This window comes from Bidens hawaiensis, unplaced genomic scaffold, assembly GCF_021521415.1.
Source record: "Bidens hawaiensis isolate Kalapana, Puna unplaced genomic scaffold, B.hawaiensis_p1.1 tig00012385_1, whole genome shotgun sequence".
NCBI classification, from domain to species: domain Eukaryota; kingdom Viridiplantae; phylum Streptophyta; class Magnoliopsida; order Asterales; family Asteraceae; genus Bidens; species Bidens hawaiensis.
The window spans coordinates 447,374-471,308 of record NW_027492011.1 but is presented as its reverse complement, the minus strand read 5'-3'; the positions used below and the strand labels follow the sequence as shown (position 1 = coordinate 471,308).

General features: G+C 40.0%; 2 protein-coding genes and 1 pseudogene across 2 annotated transcripts; all 3 read left to right on the top strand.

Annotated features, from left to right (window-relative positions):
- Nucleotides 1–2,172: 2,172 nt before the first annotated feature.
- On the top strand, nt 2,173–3,539 carry LOC143540873 (major pollen allergen Art v 1-like; the record flags this gene model as incomplete). The annotated part of the gene is made up of 2 exons (XM_077033837.1): nt 2,173–2,251; nt 3,025–3,539. Coding segments are annotated over 2 exons (462 nt in total), but the record flags the coding sequence as incomplete, so codon positions are not given.
- A 2,309-nt stretch (nt 3,540–5,848) lies between these two features.
- Nucleotides 5,849–7,212, top strand: LOC143540919 (anther-specific protein SF18-like). Its single transcript, XM_077033874.1, has 2 exons — nt 5,849–5,912; nt 6,699–7,212. Exons 1-2 carry the CDS (start codon nt 5,849–5,851, stop codon nt 7,073–7,075), a joined length of 441 nt encoding a protein of 146 aa, XP_076889989.1. The 3' UTR covers nt 7,076–7,212.
- A 14,859-nt stretch (nt 7,213–22,071) lies between these two features.
- Nucleotides 22,072–22,511, top strand: LOC143540900 (defensin-like protein 19 pseudogene; annotated as a pseudogene).
- The last annotated feature ends 1,424 nt before the right edge of the window (nt 22,512–23,935 follow it).

The window sequence follows — 23,935 nt, the reverse complement described above, 5'->3', positions numbered from 1 at the left end:
TTAACATGATTTCGTATATAATAGATCAACTAAACAACCTATGTTTTAGAATAGTGCCGTTGATTTGGTTGTGCATAATGGTTGGAAAGAATATAAGTTTGACAAGAATCAGAAGTTCAAATCATGTCATTAGGGTGCGTGAATAACAGGACATAATTAATGTCTATAATTATAAAATAAACTTAGAGCATGTTTGGGATTGAGTTTAAAAAATGTTTATAAGGTTATTGGTGTTTTCAAAAAGCCAATTAGTTTAAATGTGTTTGGAAATCACAAAAGTCGTTCTTATTTTAGTTTTTTAGAAGGGTTAAAAAACAGTTTTCCAAAAGCCTCAAATCCTGACTTTTAGAAAAAGTCAATAAACATTTTCTAAACTCAATCCCAAACATGCCCTTAAACAGGTATAATAATAAATCATAACTAATATATTCTCTCTAATACTCGCACATATACAGAGGGGAAGGAAATCAAACACTTTGACCAGAACGAAACTTTAATTATGAATGTGCACAAGCATAAATAAAACATACAATCTTGAAAACAAAACGCAAACAAAAAAAAGGAAAAAAAAAAACTATTTTGTGGTAGCAAGTGGCTATGACAAATTGGAGGTAATAGCAGGGTCGGTCCTTGGGCCAGTGAAATGAAGACATGTCTTTAAGCCGATCGATACTTGGTTAAGACTTAAAAAAAACTATATATAGATGTGTGTGTGTGTGTGTATATATAGGGAGAGGATCATGAGAGAACTCCATTTTATGGAGAGAACTAGAGAACTAATAATGAAGTATTTTTAATTTAATTAAAAAAATATTTTTAAAATTTATTTCTTTTATCCTTCTTATATGTTGTTATTCTTCACCACAAAAAAATTAAAATAAATTAACGAGTAATGCATATATGCAATACACCGACTTTTTTTATAATGCATATGTGAAATAGTGTGCATTTTGATATTTGAAATAGTGTTTAATAGCATATATATAGTTGTTTGTATTGTTTATTTGCAATAGTTTTATATTATATACAAAAATTAAAAAAATCGATATAGTGCATATGTGCATTAGTGTTGTATTACATATATGTGATAATGTGTTTTGCATACAATTATTAGTGTCGTATTTGCATATATTCAATAGTGTGTATTGGATAATGCAATTGTGTTGTATTATATGCAATAAAACGCTATTGTATATATGCAATAGGCATTAGTACACATATGCACTATAGTACTACACCGACAAGTTTTTTTTTTTTTAAGTATCAATATCATCTTATTAGAATGAGGAAAGAAAAAAATCACAAAATAATTTTTTTAAAAATAATTAAAAATAATTCTTTACTAGTTCTCTCTTTAAGAGGAGTTCTCTCTAGATCTTACCCATATATATATATATATAATCAGCAAATTATTAGATATAAATATGTTTATTGTTCTAGTGGTAAACATGTGTGTTGCTAACTTGCAAGCCACGAGTTCAAGACTCATTATTAGTAATTCTTTTTTTGTTTCTTAAAACAATTGTCATAAAAGTGCTACAAAATTCCATTTTAATTTAGGCCTACAGAATCGTTGAGCAGCATGGAACAACATCCAGCTATGGTGACGAGTGCTACGAAATACGACGGAAGAAACTACAATGTTGAGGCACATATATCAATCTTATTTAAATGTCTCTGCATACCTACACGTGGCGTGTAACTTTCAAAAATCCAGAATCCTAATCCTCCTGGTGCCTAACATTCGCTAGCTGACTTCGGAAGTTGTAAAAGTAATACGCCGTGTATTTGTCATGAGAAATTTTTGGGTGGTTTTTTGACCATGTTGTGAACTGTTTTGGTTCAATATGGTGTGTATTGCTCTAAACGTATCGTATGGGCTTATACAAGGCGTATTGTGGTATAGGTTAATCGAAACTTTTTAAGTTACTTTTGTAAATCAACTTGCCAAACGTCACCGTCCTTTAACAAGTGATCTATTAAGAAATTTTTATGCATAACACAAGAACGGAGAATGAGGTTTTCTATAAGAATACAATCCCACACGTGAGGTTTTTTTAGGTATGTTGACTGTCTATGTTAAGTTGTTTATTAAGGACTCTACTTCAACTTAACTCACACGTATGTACTTGAAACTAATTTCTTCTGGTATAAATAACTCATCGTTGCGCTATATTCTTCAACAAAATGGCAAACAATTCAGTTTCATACTTCGTATTCCTTTTGCTCGTCTTTGTTCTCACAATCTCAGGTGTTTAATCATTCTTACTATCTATTATTATATTGTCATGGCTGTAGAAGTCAATACCCTACTAGAAAATGAATCATTTCTTTGTGGCGGTTTTCGTTGGAAAGTTAATCCACTTTCCAACTATTTTTCTTACAAAAAAAACTGTGTGGGAAAAACACACATTGGAAAAATCATTTCCAACATTATTTTTCTACAAAATTGAGAAAAAAGTATGTGGTTAACAAGTTGCTACAACTTACCAACAAAACCTTTTTTTTTTGTTTTTTACCTTTTATTTTTCTACACTTTTTAACAAAAGTATGATAATATTGATAACACAAATAATTGTATTTATAATGTTTCCAACGAAAACAATAATCATAATTGATGAATGAATGTATTTTTTTGATGGAGCTTTGTTATAGGGTGAGCAACAATTTTCCAACGAAAAATGATATTGTTGCTATTTTGTTGCAAATTAGGGTTAGTTTTTTTAGTTGGAAATTCGTTTGAGATTTATGAAGCTACATATTGTAGGGAATTTTTGTAGGTAAATAAGTTTTTTTCTAGCAGTGCTAAGCGTTGTGAGTTGCGAGTACTCAGCTTAGGCGCAGAATACTCGGCCGCCTAGACCGATTAAAACTTTTACAACAATGATTATTATGTTTTTTCAAATTTCTCATTTTTTTAAAATAAAGGAGAACAAATGCAAAATTTGAAGCTACATATACATATAACAACTAATTACAAGAACTATTTATATCACATAAACTCGACTTTAATGATGTGAACAGAAATTGCGATCGTCAAAGGGAAGATATGTGAAAAGCCTAGTAAAACCTGGTTTGGAGAATGCAAAGACTCAGAAAAGTGTGACAAGAAGTGCATAGAATGGGAGGGTGCAAAGCACGGAGCATGTCATGAACGTGAGGCCAAATACATGTGTTTTTGCTACTTTGATTGTGACCCGAAGAAGAACCCGGGTCCACCAGCAAAGACTCCTCCATCCGCAGGTGGCGAAGGAGACGCACCACCTCCAGGCATCCCTGCTCCACCAAATGGCGACCCTCCAGCAGGTGGTGAAGGAGGTGGGGCGCCTCCACCAGCTGAAGGAGGTGGGGCGCCTCCGCCAGCTGAAGGTGGTGGTGGTGGTGGCGGTGGGGCGCCTCCTGCTTAACCGAGAAAGTGCCACGTGTTGAACATCGGGTTGAACTCATCCAACATCCTCAACATGCATCCTCAAATTGAAAACATTTATATTATTATGAATAAATAAAATAAAATAAATTGTAATTCGGTTTCGATGTATAATCAAACCTAATGAGTTCAATAATAAGTGCAATAAATTTGCTTCTTACTTACATTTGTATGACTATTTTATTAATCAATTTTGTTCTTATTTTTTATGATGCATGAGGTTGATGCAGTGTTATTTCATCTACTTTTGCTACTAACTTTACAAAATTATATAGCAAGTCAATGTTTGATTAATTACCTTTGTTTGATCTATTTTGTTCACATGAGAAATACCGGGCTATAAGAAATTAGAAATACCCAACAACATCGGTCTCTAGACGAAATTTCGCAAACTTATATTAAACATGATTTCTTATATAACATATCAACTGAACAACTTATGTTTTAGAATAGTGCCATTGATTTGGTTGTGCATAATGATTGGAAAGAATATAAGTTTGACAAGAATCACAAGTTCGAATCATTATTGAGAATATATTAGTGAGTTTCTTGTTATATCATTACCATCGTTATAAGATAGTATTTGATTATGTTTTCTTTCTGACTGTTTTTTCTTATGATTTGATTTTACTAGGTTTCTTTTCATTATTCTTCGAAGAAACTTGTGTCACCATGTCATTAGGGTGTGTGAATAACAGGACACAATGCTTATAAATTATAAACTATAATTATAAAGTAAACTTAAACAAGTGTAATAATAAATCCTAACTAATATATTCTTTCTAATACTCCCACAAAGAGCAGGAGGAAATCAGACAATTTGACTGGAACAAAACCTTATGAATATGCAACTATGCAAGCATAATAAAAACATACAATCTTGAAAACCATAAACACAAGAAAAATCTATTTTGTGGCAGCAAATTTGAGGTAAAAACACTATAATGTTGAGGCTACGAATACGACGGAAGAAACTATAATGTTGAGACACATATATCAATCTTATTTAAACGAATGTGTAGACCTACATGTGGCGTATAACTTTCAGAAATCCAGAAATCCTGGAGTCTGACATTCGCTGGTTGACTATGGAATTTGTAAAAGTAATATGCCGGTATTGGTCGTGAGAAAATATTTTGGGTGTTTTTTTGACCATGTTGTGAACTGTTTTGGTTCAATACGGTGTGTATTGCTCTGAACGCATCGTATTGGCCAAGCCAATACATATCGTATGGGCTTATACAAGGAGTATTGTGGTATAGGTTAATCAGGGGCGGATATACCCCTATGGTACGGGGGTTGGCTGTCTCAGTGAAAAAATATAATTATAATTTTGACACCGACCCCTGTGGATTTTCGAAATTCTATGGGTGATGAAAGAAAAATGGAGGAAAGAAGGTAGCATGATAAGAAAACATTTCTCCGGCCGGTGGGCAGCCGTTCACCACTCTTTGCTGTTGTTTGAATGACAAAGCAGAGACAGTTGCCCTATTCTTTTTTTTACTTGGGCTTTTTAAATTTTAATTTGTATGCTTGTGGTCCAGTTTAAAAAGCTAAGAAAAAAAAACTTTGATTGATTGAAAGTGTTTTTAGGCATTATTTTCCTTCTAACATAAACAAAAAACATATAACAAATATAACAAATCTGTGACTATAGTTTAATATTGATTTGTTCGATTTACTATTCAAGCTTATAAATTATTTTGGTTGTTTACCGACTTACCGTTTACATTTTATTTAGTTTCACTTCTCATCTTTTCTATTTACTTTTTTATAACTTCTTATTGTATATAAAACCTTAAAACAAATATTGATCGGTATAATTATCCAGCCTAGAGTCAACAACTTAAAATCGGTCAAATCGTTGTATATGAACCAGAAATATATATTTTGATATAGATTTTTATATACGTTTATGCGAGTAGAAATTATATTATATGTATTTCTTATATGACCCGAACCAACTGAAACGACTGAATCGGGCCAATAAAAATTGTATACCAATTTGACCCGACCCATACGGCCGAACCGAAACGATATTTTTTATATATATTACCGAGTGGTGACCAAAAAAATTTCGACCGCTGACCTAAAAAATTTCGACCGCTGTAAGAAAATTTCATGAATCCGCCACTGACGTTAATCGAAACATTTTAAGTGATTTTTGTAAACCAACTTGCCAAACGTCGCCTTCCTTTAACAAGTAATCAACTAAGAAATTTTTTATGCATAACACAAGAAAGAAAAATGAGGTATTTCATAACAATATAATCCCACACGTGAGGTTTGTTAGGTATGTTGATTATCTATGTTAAGTTGTTAATTAAGGGCTTTGGTTCAACTTAACTTCCATACGTATGTTCTTGAAACTATTTTCTTCTGGTATAAATAACTCATCATCGCGCTATATTCTTCAACAAAATGGCAAACAATTGTGTTTCATACTTCATATTCCTTTTGCTTGTCTTCGTTCTCGCAATCTCAGGTGCTTAATCATTCTTACTATTTATTATCATTATTGTCATGACTGTAGAAGTCACTACCCTACTGGAAAATGAATCATTTCCTTGTGGCGGTTTTCGCTGGAAAGTTGCTGGAAAATTCACTTTCCAAAGATTTTCCTACAAAAAAAACTGCGCGGGAAAAACACACATTGGAAAAATCGTTTTTTAACATTTTTTTCTACAAAATTGAGACAAAAGTATGTTGTTGACAAGTTGCTACAACTTTCCAACAAAACCTTTATTTTTTACCTTTTGTTTATCTGTTTTGCTACACTTTTCAACAAAAGTATAATAGTATAGATAACAAAAATAATTTAGATTTATAATGTTTCCAACGAAAATGATAATCATAATGTATGAATATATTTTTTTGATGGAGTTTTGTTATAGGGTGAGCAACAACTTTTCAACGAAAAATGATATTGTTGCTATTTGTTGCAATGCTATAGCTAAATTAGGGATAGTTTTTTTAGTTGGAAATTGGTTTGAGATTTATTGGAGCTACATATTGTAGGGAATCTTAGGTAAATAAGTTTTTTTTTCTAACAGTGCTAAGTGTTGTGAGTTGCGAGTACTCGACCACCTAGACCGATTATGATTCTTTACAACAATGATTATTATATTATTCAGATTTCTCATTTTTTAAAGAAAGGAGAACAAATGTGAAATTTGAAGCTTCATATATATATATATATATATATATATATATAAAACAACTAACAAGAACTATTTATATTATAAAAACTCAACTTTAATGATGTGAACAGAAATTGCGATCGTCAAAGGGAAGATATGTGAAAAGCCTAGTAAAACCTGGTTTGGAGAATGCAAAGACTCAGAAAAGTGTGACAAGAAGTGCCTAGAATGGGAGGGTGCAAAGCATGGAGCTTGTCATGAACGTGAAGCCAAATACATGTGTTTTTGCTACTTTGATTGTGACCCGAAGAAGAACCCGGGGCCACCAACAAAGACTCCTCCATCTGCAGGCGGCGAAGGAGATGCACCACCTCCAGGTATCCCTGCTCCACCAAATGGCGACCCTCCAGCAGGTGGTGAAGGAGGTGGGGCGCCTCCGCCAGCTGAAGGAGGTGGGGCGCCCCCGCCAGCTGAAGGTGGTGGTGGCGGTGGGGCGCCTCCTGCTTAAATGAGAAAATGCTATGTGTTGAATATCAAGTCGAACTCATCCAACATCCTCAAATAGAAAACATTTATATTATTATGAATAAATAAAATAAATTGTAATTCGGTTTCGATGTATAATCAAACCTCATGAATTCAATAATAAGTGTAATAAATTTGCCCTACTAGCTTACACTTGTATGACTATTTAATTAATCAATTATGTTATGACTATTTAATTAACCAATAATGTTCGTATTTGTATTACTTGATCATGTTAATCATCAAACTCGAAATAATTACGTATCTAATTAGGTAAATTTTTATTGGCTATAAGAAAATTTTAGTCTTAAATATCATCAACGTGTTTTAATTAATGCATCTATAGATAAGCATGATTGAGTGAGAACAATCAACGACGCTTAAATTAATACTCAAATGCTACAAATCAATTCTAACAAAATATTATACAAGGTAAAGTTGGTATAGTTTAATAGTGTACTCGAATCCCCTCTGATAGCATAGAATTACAACAGCCCTGCCAAAACCCTTGTATGACTTCTTCTATTTTCGATAAAGAGAAATATGACCATGAGTAGTTTGATATATATAAAGAATTTCTTTCTTATAATATTAGATAGTGTCCAACATGCATTTTTCAATAAAATCAATCCATTTAAACCATGATCATGAACACGTATATAAATATACGGTTGTATATTTGTCTTATATTTGTGTTATGTATTCAAATTTGAGGTTTAGAAGTTAAAAGAAAAGAAAAAAAAGGTGAATCATATCAATTTGTAAAAATTTACGTTCGTGTTAGGAGTAAGATACAAGTTCTAGATCTAAACAACATTAGAAGTAGACACGTGCAAATCGGGTTTAAAGAACAAGAATACGAACTTGTGCCAAGCCTACGGGTTGCGTTGGGTTACAAACTGGTTTTAAACCAGTTTCAGACCGGGTTGGGTGCTGGTTTACCAGCCCAACCCGTTGTTTTTGTACACCTCTAATCCGAAGTCCACATAAATTGGTTGTAGTGAGGCCCAACTGTCACAACAAAGCCTACTTCATAAGCCCAGCAACATCAGATTAAAAGTATATAAGTGCCATTGTTTTTATTGTACATAATGGTTGGAAAAGTATATAAGTTTGACAAGAATCAAAAGTTAAAATTAAGGATATTGGTTTTTAATACTTCCAACTTTCATTCGTTGGCTGATACCACTTTTAACTTTCGATTTGTTACCCATCACTCCCAAATTTCACCTTATCTGTATCTAGTACTCATGAACTTAACAAACCCTAACTCAGTTAATTTTCTTGCTGATGTGACATTTTTAACACATCTCGTTTGTTGACGTGGCATTTGTTTATGCTGACTGAACACCCCACCCACCTCATCATCATCGTCGCCGTCTATCACCATCCCCTGCCTTCTCTTTCAAATAATAAAACTAAGTCGTTTAAAATTACTAACATAAAACGAGTCTTGCGATCTTAACTTTCTTTATATGAAAGTAATGGAAGAAAAGTTTGACTGTAGTGACTATACATAGAAACTATATATTGTTGACTAAACAATTACCCAAAACGTCGTGGCAGCACAAGACTACATGCATGGTGCCGCTAATTTTGAATGTGCATTCGGTGTCACAAGTGTTGAAATTGTAGGTTCTTGCTAGTTGCTAGGATATATATTTAAATTATAGATACATTTAAATTTTTCTTTTTTGATCACAAGAGCTATTTATTCACTTGGCATCGTATGATTGGGCCACGTTTTCGTATTTATTTTTATGTTTTTAAGTTATCTTTTAAGGATCGGTCGAATTCACGTCAATGCAATTGAAACTGGTCCATTTCACGTCAACTCGCCGTCACGTATGTCCAGGTTTTGTTAATTGAACACACGGCGTTTTAAGCATGTTACCTTTTGTAACATAAGTATACAAGTATTCCGGCCGTTTACTAATTCAATTGTTGCATGTGGTGTCAGTACCGCAACGAATTTTACCTATATCAACCGAATTTGTGTCGTTTTGATTATAAGTTATATATATGTATACTATATATATATATTAAACATGACTTTTTTTATATAAGTTATGAGTGACGCTATTGTTATTTGCGTTTAGAGATTGATATTTATCTAAGTGTCGGTATCATAATGAACTTAATCCATAGTTCCCCGTTGTAATGATGGGTATTGCTAGTTATTTTTAGAAAACCATACTAGTAATTATATGAAAGGGTTCATCATATATAACTATTAACCTTTAGAAATTTGAAATTGGTCCACTTAAAATGCAATATATAAAGTGGCGAAGATTGGATGAACATGTTGGAAAGGGGGAAGACTCAATACGTATAAAAAAATTCATAAATGAAAGAGCCAGACTCAAAATCTCTAGATGAAAACGGGTAAATAATAAAGACAAAGCCTTTAACTATGTGTAATAATAAAGACAAAGCCTTTTAACTATATGTAACAAGTTACTTGAAATGAAGTATATGTATAGTCTCTTCTATTTAATGGTAAAATATTGTATATTACAAAAAAGTTAACACACTGATATTTGATAACAAAAATATTACCAAACAAATCACTGAAGTCTACAACTTAATCAAATATATAATACTAATATGTTTTGGGTCGAGATATTGTACAATGATGTCTTATAGGTACGCGAGACGCTTAAAGGCAAAAATATTAAAACGCTCAAAACGCTTAACCAAAAACCAAAAACGTTCAGCCAAAAACTAAAATGCTCAAAAACGGTTTTCGTGAAGAAAAGCAAAAAATTGATCAATTCACAATCCAAAACTGTTTATTTCGGTGAACCAATGATTAATTGGATATATATTGACGATTTCGAGATCTAGTGATGTGATCTCATGGATCGATATCATGAAAAATAAGTATTCTTGTATTGTTGTACGTTAAGCAATTATTGTATTGCATCTTTATAATATGATACATAATAGGGTGTAATACGTACTAATATACCATATCATGACTAGAGTAAACTGAACATAAATAAAACGTTATTTATAAAATAGGTCATATAATATAAGTATATAACTACGTCACTCACACTTACATCGATTAAAAGGATATGCATATGATCTATAGCATCAAATTGTACAATGAGACGTACAAGGATTGAAATTTGATCCGTTTGTGTTATTAAAACAAATATGTGATGTGGCAATTAGTTGGGATTAATGTCAAGATGGAGATTGTCATTTAAAACATGTAATTATACCGATTAAAAAAAGGTACAAAAAAATTGGAAGCGAATATGTAAGTAACAAATTTAAAAATGGGATTTTGAGTTGTAGACAAGATAGGCCTATAGTAAGGTAGCATAATGCACGACAAACGCTGCGCTGGTTGCGAGCTGTTAGCGCTCGCCTGATGAGTCCAAAGCATGACGAAACCAGCAGATCCTGATCATGAGCGGACCAATTGGCTGGCCTTCGGGCACCACACGGAGTCAAAGGGATAGCTCCGTGACAATAAGCCTGAATTCTATACGATGAAGACTCTATACTATATGCGGGCCCTTATGACGAAGGTCTAAGTTGACCCATCGTAGGCTATGTTGTGGTAAGCATATAGCCTACACTGGTTAGTTAATTTTGAGTGGGAACTTGTGTAGTTGTGTGTAGTATGTATCTACGATCTAATTATACACTTGTTATACTTATAACCAGTTTTATCGACCTAAGTGAAGCTCCTAAATGGTTTGAGGAAAGTTAAAGATCAAGTACTTGAGATTGGACATCAATATACACATCTTCAAGTTGAACTTTTTTTTTTGTAAACGCATTTCAAGTTGTTTTGGTCATGTGTTACATATTTTCAGTTAATAAAACAAGTGTTTATAAGTATTATGAGTTTATGTTTGATCGATAGATAGAAGTTTCTATGTTGCTCAAAAGAAAAGTAAGTTTTATGTTGCTGCTCAACAAAACCGAAAATTTTAGGACCTTTTTTCCACACTAAACATATAATAAAGTCGTATGAAATTTTAGAGTGTAACAACGTGAAAGTAAAAGAATATATCGTTTAAGATTCTCCTATAGTTTTGATTGTACAGTTATATAAGTTCGATTCGCATCACAAGTTTACATATTAATCTGTGACCTAATTTCAAATCAAGATACTTATTCGGGGTTTGAAGAGGTAGGTCCCAGCAGAGGTGGTTAGGACCCGCAAGACTTCCTTAAAAGGAGACGTCTGCACAGTTGAACACGCAAGACTCCTTAAACGGACGTCTGCGCAGTTGAACCCGCAGACTTCACCATAGGGACGTCTGCGCCGCGACCTACCAAACCCGCAGGACCCACCACGCTCAGAGTTGTGACGACCTCACATGCGGTACGCAAGCTGGTCCCGCAGGAAATGCCTCCCTATGGTTTCCAAGTATCCGCCTGTTCCCGCAGGTGCGGATACCCGCCATTAGGGACTGGCCACCCGCGCAGCATGGCTACACGCATAAGGCTCAGACTCATAATAATTCAGTAGTCACCTGAAGAAGGAATGAGCAAAGCCGGGAACATTCCCGCATAAAGGCGGGAGGGGGAAAACTCCCGCCTAAATGAGCCGGTCCGTATAATAATGGAGGATCTTTTGTGTGATACCTGACGAGGTATGGACAAAAGATCTGACCAACGATACGACAGCTCACTGACAGCAGCATGGCAGACAACACGCCACAGCACTGTGACCAATAGCCGCCGCCTGCTCACCAACTCCTGCCATACCACGTGCCTAGCCTGTAGTTGGTGGAAAAGGAAAAGTGAACAGCACGCCTGGTCACTGTCAGCCGCTGCCTATCCACCAATTACCAGCAGAGCACGTGCGTAGGCCACAGTTGGCAGAGTAGTAGGCCGGCTAAACCTCCTTGGAAACCCACCTTCGGCTATAAAAGACATCAAATGGTATTATCATTTCATCATCTAATATCTTGTATAATTTACCTGATAACTGCTCTAGTATTAATAATATACTTTTATATTCAAAGAGTAATATAGACTGATTCTCACGCCGGAGGGTGGTCACAAGGAGGAACCCCCCCCCCCCCTTTCTTAGTGACGAGCTCACGGTGTCTGTTTTGCAGGTTATCGGAAGAACCATCTTGCCGGAATTAACCCCTCGTGGGAAACGTCTATCTAACCCTTAGGTTACTCGTAATCTGTCGGGGTTCGACTGGTGTTTCTTCATTGGCGCCATCCGTGCATAAAGCTAGAACTTTATTTTTCTCCAGTTTTTTCAAAATTTCTGGAAAGATGGTTAAGGATACTCCGGTCCCAAAACCGAGTAACCAAGAGACTCCGGTAATTATGACCCCAGCTGTGAGGGGGAATACCGAGTACACAAACTTTACGAACACTACCCCAGCTACCCAAGCCGGGGCAAGTGAAGTAAATAATCAGACACTGGGATTCACCGATACCCAGTTAGAAAATCAACAGACGAGGCTCCCCTGCCAAACACTCGATGAGGTTAAAGCGTGGGCCGAAGCACGTCAAAAAGAGTTCCAAGCTGAGTTGGATGAACGTTTACGTTCACTCCAACAAGTGGAAGAATTCGAATACGACGATGATTCGGAGGAATCCGAGGAAGACGCGAACCCTCGTCATAGGGCGAAAGGGAAGCGTAAAGAAACGGATTCCCAACCGAGAAGGCGTTTTGGAGAAGCATTCAGTCCAATAAACGTAGGCAACAGCCCACGGGACTTCTCCAAAACATTCACGCCAACTGCGGCAAGGGCGGGAACGTCCAAATTCGCAAGGGACATTGCGGAAGCAATCGCCCCAAGAAGTGCCAAACAAATGTCCAACATAGGCACGTACGATGGTATTTCTGACCCTGACAATCACTTGAACAGATTCATCGCGGGGGCGACCGTCAGTAACTGGACGGAACCCACGTGGTGTTATATGTTCCAAATGACGCTGGTCGGGGCAGCTAGAGCGTGGTTCGACCGTCTGCCGGTCCACCACATCTACGATTGGGCAGACTTCCAACAGAAGTTCAGCCAACACTTTAGTCAGCAAAGAAAGTACACTGAGGAGCAGTGGACAATCCTCAAGTGCGTCCGAGAGGAGGAAGAATCTTTGCCTGACTTCATCACTCGCTTCAACTCGAAGAAGCTAAGCCTGGGCAACGTTAGCGAAGATCTCGTTCGCGCCGCTTTCATCCAGGGCGCAAACGACCCGGAACTCATCCGCACCCTGACGGGCAAAGATGGCATGCCATCCACATGGGATGCCATCATGACTGCAGCTAAACGCTTTGCGGAAACCGAGAGGCAACTGGGTAGAGATCTTCCACAGAGCACGAACCTCTACACCCAGAAGACGAGGGAAAACAACGTCCTTACCGCCCGATTAAACAAAAAGCGGAAGCTGGGCATTTGGCACTCAAGGGTAAACTTTGACACCCCGTCCGGTTTCCAACATCGGTTGGGCGGAAGAGATAACGTGAAACCGGAGAAGAACTCCAGGTGGACGCCACTCACAAAGAGTGTGACCGAGATATTCGCCACGGAGGAGCTCCCGTGGCCAAAGGCTCCGTTTATCCGGCATCGTCACAACGCTGATCGGAGAAAGTATTGTGATTTTCACAAAACCAAAGGCCACAACACTGAAGAATGCTTGGACGTAAAGGACTTGGTCGAAGCATTTGTCAAGGATGGGACACTCGCGCACCTTGTGGCGAAGTGAGCGTCGAGCAGGCTGATGCGTGAACCCCAGCTGGGGAAACGCACGAATAAAAATCGCAGCTTCAACGGAGACTACATACTGCGTAAACAACGAGATCCCGAACAAGACACATGTCGGCTCGATGGTGCTCCCATCCAAGCCACGCCTAATGGGAGCTCAATTACACAGTTTGTATGTAGATCAATTCCAAATTTGTAAAGAAAAGGCCTAGAGCCACTTCTAATGGAAACGATTCTCCTTCAAATTGAAGCTGATGATTTTACATTTATATTTTATGAACTTTGCACATGGAGATGCCGGTATCCGCCGCATCAAGTGAAGAATCGTTGCGCAGGGAAGGCGGCAAAACCCGCACAAACCCAAAAGCATCAAACCTTCACGCAGGTCAGTTAAAGGGGAAGGTTCAGCCATCCCACTATGTGAAAGTGCCGGTATATCCGCATGAATCCTGGTAGAGGAAGCTGAACACTAACCTATTAACAACCACGCGTTGAACGGTCGATTCGAACACTAATGCCGGTAGTCATCGCATCAAGAAGAGTCATTGCGTGGGGAAGGCGGCAAAACCCGCATAAACCCAGAAAATGACAAGACCTTCATGCAAGACAGTTAAAGGGGAAGAGTTCAGCCATCCCACAATGTGAAAGTGCCGGTATACCCGCATGAATCCTGGTAGCGGAAGCTGAACACTAACTCATTAACAACCGCGCGTCGAACGGTTAAAAGTCATTCTGAAAGGATAAGGAAAAACCTACGCGCAGGTCAGACATAGGTAAAGTTTAGCCATCCTACCAAGTGCAAGTGCCGGTCCTATCAGCACACTCACAAAGGGGGAAGCAAAACTTCAACCTACTGTCAACCACATTCAAGGTTAACTTATTCTAAACACTTGGGAAATCGCTAATTTAAACTAAGTATGCAAGTCATATAAGGTTTATAAAGCAATGAACCCAAAGGAAATAACAGTCTTATCCACAAAAAGATTTGTATTTCACAAAAGATATATTACAAGAATGGCCGGGTAACTACCCGCCTACAAAACAAAATCTAGTCTATCCTAGCAGCGGGAAGGGATCTTCAGAATCAAGCTTCAGGACCACTTCCACTTGGACCCGCCCCATCAGTAGAGCGTGGCGGTTCAAGGAAAGCCTTGAGGATAGCAAGTCCATCATCAGCAGCAGCGACTTCCTTCACCTTCTCCACCACCGGATGCGGGAAGGCGGCATATTGGTTCACCGCTTGGTCATATGCAGCTTCGGTATCCACATCGAACAAAGGGAAGTTGGAAGGCGGGACGCCTTTCTCAACGAACCCTAGACCAAGCAGGAAGCCGGCATTTTCCCCATCCTCATGAGAAGCGTTGAGGGCTGCGCTCATGGCATCATCGTAAGTAGTCTCTGAGAAGACCCGATGCACAACCTACAAAGAAAATACAAGTGTCAAACACCTTTTCTATGTACAAAGGAAAGCGTGAAGACGTAAAGCTAAACATACCTGAGTCAACGCTTCTCGAAGAAGCCATTCCTTGGCAACCAGAGCTTCTTGAAGGGCGGCTTGAGCTTGGGTGCAGGCGCGTTCGGCTTCGCTTTTGTTAAGGTTGGCAAGTAGCACTTCCTTTGCGGCAGCCTCTTCGACGCCCTTAAGCTTCCGCTCGGTATGGTCAAGCACGCCCCTCTGGTCCAAGATCTCCTGGAGCTTCTTGGCATCTTCCATCGCCAAGGCATCATGAGCACGTTGGAGAGCCTCTAATTTGGCCTTGAGCTCCTCATTCTCCACGCGTAAAGGCTCAGCAACGGCTTCAGCCTTGGTGGCCCTCTCGGTTGCGTTCCTCGCAGTCTCCTTAGCCAGCCGAAGCTGTTCGTTAACAGCTTGGGCAGCCTTGGAGCGGGCCTCGAGTCGCGCTTGAACCTCAACCTCGAGGGCCTTGAAGGCCTTCTCCTTCTCCGCAGCAGCTGCGGACAGCTGTTGGTTCTCCTCCCGAAGAGCCCGCGCTTGAGATACTTCCTTGGCGCGAGCTGCTTTCAACTTGTCGTTTTCACGACAAAGCAGCTCGACGCGCGGCTGCAACCGGGCCTGGAGAACCCGAAGCTCATTGGTTAGCCTACCCTCCTGGTAGCTAGCCATGGCTTCCCCCAACGCACCATGGGGAGCAGCGTGGCGAGACCATTCCACGCACTCCACAGGGGTACGAAGGGTTGTTCCTCGGCGGATGTTCCATCGCGGAACATACACTTCATTGGAATCCGACACTGCAAAAGAAACAAAGCAGTTAGGAAAAAGATGAAGAGATATATAAAGGCCAAAAGAACCCTACGCACCTGTAGGGTCGATCACAGGCTGATAGCCACCGAACCCATCGCCTGAACCTAAGGGAAATCCATCCAAAAGGTCGGGCAGATGGGAAGGTGACAAAGATTGGCGAGAAGCCCTGCGTGTACCTGATGGGCCGGCCGTTGTTGCCGGTGGCGGAGGCATAGTAGCGGCCGCCGTGGTCGCCGCCGCAGAATCCGCAGCAATCGTAACCGCCGGCTCGGTGAAAGATGCTGTAAAAATCGCACTTACCACTGGCGGTGACGTCATCTCAGCTGGAACAGTCGGCTCAAGGGAGTGAGCAACTGATCCAGCGGAAGCAGGCGCAGGCGCCTGGGTCGTTGCCTCAGGTAGGCTGACCGAGCCTACCGTCATCGGCGGAGGGGTACTCCTCTGCGCTCCACCCTGGAATGCGTCAACATCCACGCCTACACAAGAAGATAAGTGTTTCAATAAATTTATAAAGTGAAATCTACAAAGATAAGGATGTTTGTACTTACGGGTTTTCTTGAGCCTGAACGTACGGACGGGCGGGGACGAGCCCGATGGAGCCGGTCTCTTGATGCCTGTCACCGTCGTCGTCGTTGGTTCTCCAGAGGTAACAGTCGTAGCCTCCGGAGCAGTGGTCTTCTCACCACCGGGGTTCCCCGCCACCTCTTCACTATCTGACTCGGTGTCAGATAGAAGCACCGGATCAGCTGTGGAGGCCACCTTTTCCTTCCCTTTCCCGCCGGCAGCCCTCTTCTTCCGCACCAACGGAGGACCATCTGCGGATTCCTCAGAAGAAGACAGGATGTCAGGAATTCCAGCAGCGGGTACAGCATTGAGGGGTGGAGGATAGAATAACGCCTTACCTGGCCGCTGGTGGCTCAGGATCTCGTGGCCCAGCGGATAAACCTCCACAAACCGATCCGCCGTTTGTTCCAGGATGGGCAACTCGTTCTCGTCTAGAGCACGAGTACCCACCCGCACGGGACCGTCAGCTTCCCGCGGGTACAGGAGCGACTCCAAATCGTTCCCCTCTGAAAGAAAAGAAACAGTTAGAAGACAAACTCATATCAGCAAGAAAGACAAGACATACCATAAGGAATAGAGTTCAAACCGTATTCGAGAAGGATGGGAAACCGAGACGCCTCCTTCCATACCCGGCTCATCCCCAGCATCACCATCCCGGACTCCGGAAACCGGTAAACCGGAGATTGGACCCGAGATATCTTCGCGAACCATTCCGCCTCCTGGTAGTTGGAAGCGTGAAGGCTCGGAAGCGCTTGCGCCTTCTTAAACTTCATGGCAATGGGGATGGCGCGGGCAGAAATGTAGAAGAACTCCCGCTTCCACGATCGGAGACTGCGCTCGGTCGCGCAAATCTTCAAACCCTTAATCCGGGTTGTCAGGGTGTACCACCCCTGGATGCACCTCCAAGTATAGAAGGTCATCAGGCGGTCCACATAGGGCTCAATGCCCAGAATTCGGCACATCCACTCGAAGTGCCGAATCTTGGCAATCGCCATCGGATGCACCTCGGTCAGGTGCACACCGTGCCTCTCCAGGACACGGTACACAAACTTTGTCAATGGGAACCTAAGGTTCCCATAAACAAAGAATGCAGCATATACCCCGATCTTGCCACTGGGGGCATCGTACACAGTCTGCTGGGGTTCAGGAAACTCAGGCTCAAGAGACTCAAGCATGAATTTCCTGACGACGTACTGGTACAGATCGACAGGTAGAGCACACTGGCACTCGCCAGCAGTACTCCTATCGTCGGCTACAGCTTCAGCATCATGGGAAGACATATTGCAGAGGAAGAAGAAACGATTTCGGAGGAATGCTCAACTAAATAAGGGAGTATTCACCAGAAATCGCCTTAGAGATGAAGAAAAGAAGTGAAGGTGTGAATTACAAAGGACCCTCTTCCCCTTTATATAGTGATCGCAGTTAATGCGATGAATTTAATGCGGAGGAGAGAGAAATTGAAGGTGCAATGAAACCGTGACATGTGGCACCAGGCAAGCTGGCAACAGCTGTTGAAAGGACGAGTGCCATTAATTTTGCGGCCACGCGCCCGAAAAATCGCGCCCACGCGCCGTAAAAAGCGTCTGAAACGACCATATAATGTCACGTCACCATAACTTCCAGCACGTCCTGACACAGTCAGAAGAAACCGTCGCACGACGACTGTTCTTATCCTTTCACCAACTTTTCAAATTTCAAAGATTCAAAAAGATTCGAAAAGTGAGAGGGAAAAACCCCTTACCCTGGCTATCCAGTTGACCGTAAGACGGCTGCGGGTACAGTGTTAAGGCAAAACCCTTCACATACCTAGCACCTGCGGGGAACAGAGGCCAAGAATACCCAACTATGAAGTCGGGTGCGGGTACAGTGTTAAGGCAAAACCCTTCACATACCTAGCACCTGCAGGGAACGGAAACCGGAAAAACCCAATTATGAAGCCGGGTGCGGGTACAGTGTTAAGGCAAAACCCTTCACATACCTAGCACCCGCAGGGCACGGAAACCGGAAAAACCCAATTATGAAGCCGGGTGCGGGTAAAGTGTTAAGGCAAAACCCTTCACATACCTAGCACCTGCAGGGAACGGAAACCGGAAAAACCCAATTATGAAGCCGGGTGCGGGTACAGTGTTAAGGCAAAACCCTTCACATACCTAGCACCCGCAGGGAACGGAAACCGGAAAAACCCAATTATGAAGCCGGGTGCGGGTACAGTGTTAAGGCAAAACCCTTCACATACCTAGCACCCGCAGGGAACGGAAACCGGAAAAACCCGACTATAAAGCCGGGTGCGGGTACAGTGTTAAGGCAAAACCCTTCACATACCTAGCACCCACAGGGAAGTGAAGCCGAGAAAATCTTGGCATTCCACCCAACTACAAAACAGGCACAGGTACAGTGTTAAGGCAAAACCCTCCACATACCTAACACCCGTAAAAAGTCATACCTCGGCACCCAATTGTAAGTCGGGCGCGGGTACAGTGTTAAGGCAAAACCCTTCACATACCTAGCGCCCGCAGGGGATTAAACGCCAGGAACACCTCGGCAACCATAAGTCAGGTGCGGGTACAGTGTTAAGGCAAAACCCTTCACGCACCTAGCCCTGCAGGGATTTAACGCCAGGGATACCTTGGGAGTAAAGTAACTAATAAGACGAAGTGCGGGTACAGCGTCAAGGCAAAACCCTTCGCATACCGAGCACTCCATGGGAATTGAAACCAAGAAGGATCTTCTGGGCCATGCTTGCAGAAACGGGATTAACATCCCCGCATAGCGGGAACGTCAAGAACTAGATTGTTTGAAACTTCAGGATGGAATTGGTGGTTATAACATGATTGATCACTATGTTCAAAACCACCAAGACCTCATGGAGAATCTACACAAAAGGTTCTAAACGCTCCTGACTTGCGGGGAGGTTACAGACCTATCCGCATCATCCCAGAGATCAAGCAGAACATTGGGAAATTCTGCGTGACATTGGGAAACCCGTGGGTAAGACTTCCCGCGGAAAACCCATAAAACTAAACCCTTTTCAAAAACCCCTTGCTTAAGTCCAAAAGTTCACCTCACTTTATTAAACATTCATGAGCAGAACATTGGACTGGGGAGACTTGAAGAAGTAGGTCCCAGCAGAGGTGGTTAGGACCCGCAAGACTTCTTTAAAAGGAGACGTCTGCGCAGTTGAACACGCAAGACTCCTTAAACGGACGTCTGCGCAGTTGAACCCGCAGACTTCACCATAGGGACGTCTGCGCCGCGACCTACCAAACCCCCAGGACCCACCACGCTCAGGGTTGTGACGACCTCACATGCGGTACGCAAGCTGGTCCCGCAGGAAATGCCTCCCTATGGTTTCCAAGTATCCGCCTGTTCCCGCAGGTGCGGATACCCGCTATTAGGGACTGGCCACCCGCGCAGCATGGCTACACGCATAAGGCTCAGACTCATAATAATTCAGTAGTCACCTGAAGAAGGAATGAGCAAAGCCGGGAACATTCCCGCATAAAGGCGGGAGGGGGAAAACTCCCGCCTAAATGAACCAGTCCGTATAATAATGGAGGATCTTTTGTGTGATACCTGACGAGGTATGGACAAAAGATCTGACCAACGATACGACAGCTCACTGACAGCAGCATGGCAGACAACACGCCACAGCACTGTGACCAATAGCCGCCGCCTGCTCACCAACTCCTGCCATACCACGTGCCTAGCCTGTAGTTGGTGGAAAAGGAAAAGTGAACAGCACGCCTGGTCACTGTCAGCCGCTGCCTATCCACCAATTACCAGCAGAGCACGTGCGTAGGCCACAGTTGGCAGAGTAGTAGGCCGGCTAAACCTCCTTGGAAACCCACCTTCGGCTATAAAAGACATCAAATGGTATTATCATTTCATCATCTAATATCTTGTATAATTTACCTGATAACTGCTCTAGTATTAATAATATACTTTTATATTCAAAGAGTAATATAGACTGATTCTCACGCCGGAGGGTGGTCACAAGGAGGAACCCCCCCTTTCTTAGTGACGAGCTCACAGTGTCTGTTTTGCAGGTTATCGGAAGAACCATCTTGCCGGAATTAACCCCTCGTGGGAAACGTCTATCTAACCCTCAGGTTACTCGTAATCTGTCGGGGTTCGACTGGTGTTTCTTCAGGGTTGAAATGCACAAGGGTTATAATTCACCTATCCAACCGAAATATATCAACCGACACGATTGACACCCTATCTTAAAAGATCTTGTTGCAATAACATAAAAGATTAATATTAGTTAACATTTTTAGCATTATATTCTTTGTAAGTTAATACTTTTATTTACGTAAAACAAGTAATAGATTGATTTTTGAGAAATTAAACAAATAACGATATAATGAAACCATAGTCCTAGGGTTAATTACTCAGTACCAGAGACAAAGTCTATTAAAACACTTAAAGGTCTTAAATTCAAATTCCGATAAGCGAAAAATATATTTGTTCAAAAATATTATTGACCCTCGAGTCTTGCGATTGTTTTCTGTATATAAAAGTTGGGGAAGAAAAGTTGGATTGGAATGACTCCATATATAGAAATTAGGGTTGACTATATAATACAACGTCGTGGCAGCACTGAACTACGTGCATGCATACTATTACTACCTCAAATGTTGAATTTATTTGTTCTTGCCAAAAGATTTGACTTCCATGTACACATTATGACATATGAAATACATGCACTTGTGTACTTACTATTTTTAGACAATTATAGATATATGTTTACTTTTATTTTTTACTTTTACTCATACAAATTCATGAATTAATTTTATCTTTTCACTCTATACAATTATACGTATTTGCTTATTCGTATAGCTAGTTAATTACAAGGTGTATACGTGATGAGTGTGATTGTGTGAGTGAGTAGCGTCACATAGTCGTTACATGTTTCTTGGTAGGAGTAATATAAAACTCAGGATTAGGGTTGTATTCAAGACGCTCCTAGGGAATTGATCTATGGTTGATTGCGTATTTTTATATTAATTGCAAAAATATACGTTCCGACAAAACTGAACCAAGCGAGTGAAAACGATAATATGATTCGTATTCTTTTTAGTATTACCTTAATCTAAAATTTAAATTCTTTATAAATGCTTACAAACAAAAAGAATTGACACAAAAAATATATATGGGAAGTTTTACACATAGTTGAAGACTTGAAGTGGAGTAAAAATATTACTTAAAGAAAAGTTATATAATATATTTGTGGTGTCACCTGTGACCAGTATATGTTTTATTATCATAATTCAAACCTAGTATACATTGTTATATATTTTCATTTTAGCTAAAAAAAAGGTTTAAATACTACACCATTATCTTATAGTGTAGTTATCTTGAAGCTCCTTCCTCTCCTATAAATAACCTCCATATGATCATAACCTTCTCTTCACCAAAACCACAACATTCTTGAGTTCCTTTTGTATTAGAAAAATGCTGAACAAATCAGTTGCTTTCTCCGCGTTCGTTTTGATCCTTTTCGTGCTCGCAATCTCAGGTTTATCAAAAGTTATTATCTATCATTTGTTGAATATGATGCTATTTAAGTTCTTTTATGGTTTTATGTGTTCTAACTTGCAAAACGTGTAGATATCGCAAGCGTGAGAGGAGAACTATGCGAGAAAGCTAGCAAGACATGGTCAGGCAACTGTGGTAACACGGGACATTGTGACAACCAATGTAAATCATGGGAGGGTGCGGCCCATGGAGCGTGTCACGTTCGTAATGGGAAACACATGTGTTTTTGTTACTTTAATTGTCCAAAAGCCAAAGAACTTGCACAAGACAAACTTAAAGCCGCTCAAGAGAAATTTAATGCGCAAAAGCTTGATCGCGATGCCAAGAAAGTGGTTCCGAATGTTGAGCATCCGTGAAAGGGTCGATTTCTTTAAATAGAAAGGCTTAAGGATATGATTATGAATCAAAATAAGGAGTATGATGTTGTCATTAGGGTAGTTTCTTAGTAGTGAAATGTGTAATAAGGTGGTGCTTTTATGCTTTCCATGCATAAGGGTTTACAACTATATATGTGTGTAGTAAAAAAGGATCTTTTCAGTTTCAAGTTTCAACTATAAGAAGTCGTTCAATTTATTATTCGGTTTCGCCTTTTCAAAGTGCGATGGTAATTCTGGCTTATTGGCATGCCTTTTCGTAGCCTAAGTGTGTTCATACCATAGACGGGAACCGTCCATTGTTAGTTTGACGCTCGAAGATGGCGTCAACCCAGTCCAAGAGGGGAACCGTCCATTGTTAGTTTGACGCTCGAAGATGGCGTCAACCCAGTCCAAGAGGAAACCAACAGCTCATAAAACTCGTTAACTTGCCTATGCCTTAGAGCTCAATGGCATTACTGTTAATGGCTGCAAAGTTTATATATGTACTAAAAGTGTGGTTCGAACTTGTGACCATAAGGTTCACATAGTCTTATCCACCCCCAAACCAATACCAGTGGACCAAATGGCCACCGACATTATCATTCGGTTTAGAATTAACATGTTGTCAAAATGGACCATGAACTTAATATGAACTTTAAAGTGGACCATGAACTAATTTCTCAGGTACCATAGATATAAATTTCAGATTAGATTTAAAAGCATGTTTGGAATTAAGTTTGAAAACACCTTATTGGTTTATTGGATTTTTCAAAAAGTTAATAAGGTAAAATGTGTTTGGTCATTACGAAAATCGTTTTTATTTTATCTGGTTGATAGGGTCAAAAAATAGTTTTCTAAAAGCCTCAAGTCTTAACTTTTTGAAAAAGTCAATAAACCAATAAGTGATTTTCAGATTAAATTCCAAACATGCTCTAAATATATAAGCATAATATTCCGGTTTCTTAAAATAAATGAATCAAGAAATGAGCAAACATTCTATTATTGTCTTGTTTCCTATATATAGAAAGTTAATTGTAAAAATTGACATCAATATATTTTACAAGTTATATCCACATGCGCGAACCTCTTACGACATCAATGTAGTTGAACCGCAAATATAATGATATATGTTACAAGTTATATCATCATGTGCGAACCTCTTACGAGTTACAACATCAATGTAGTTGGACTGCTTACAATTTGAACCCTAGATTCATCATCCTATCGGTCATACTTAAATTATTTGTTTTTGCCACCTACCGGTTTTGTAGGCTACTTTGTATGATTAAACGTATTCGTAGCTCTAGTTAGATCGAACAATCAATATTTTACAATTTTGTTCTTGAACTTTAACGATTGTAACTCATAAACTCAATAGAATGGATTTCACAATTTATCATTTTTTTATATATTTATACTATATT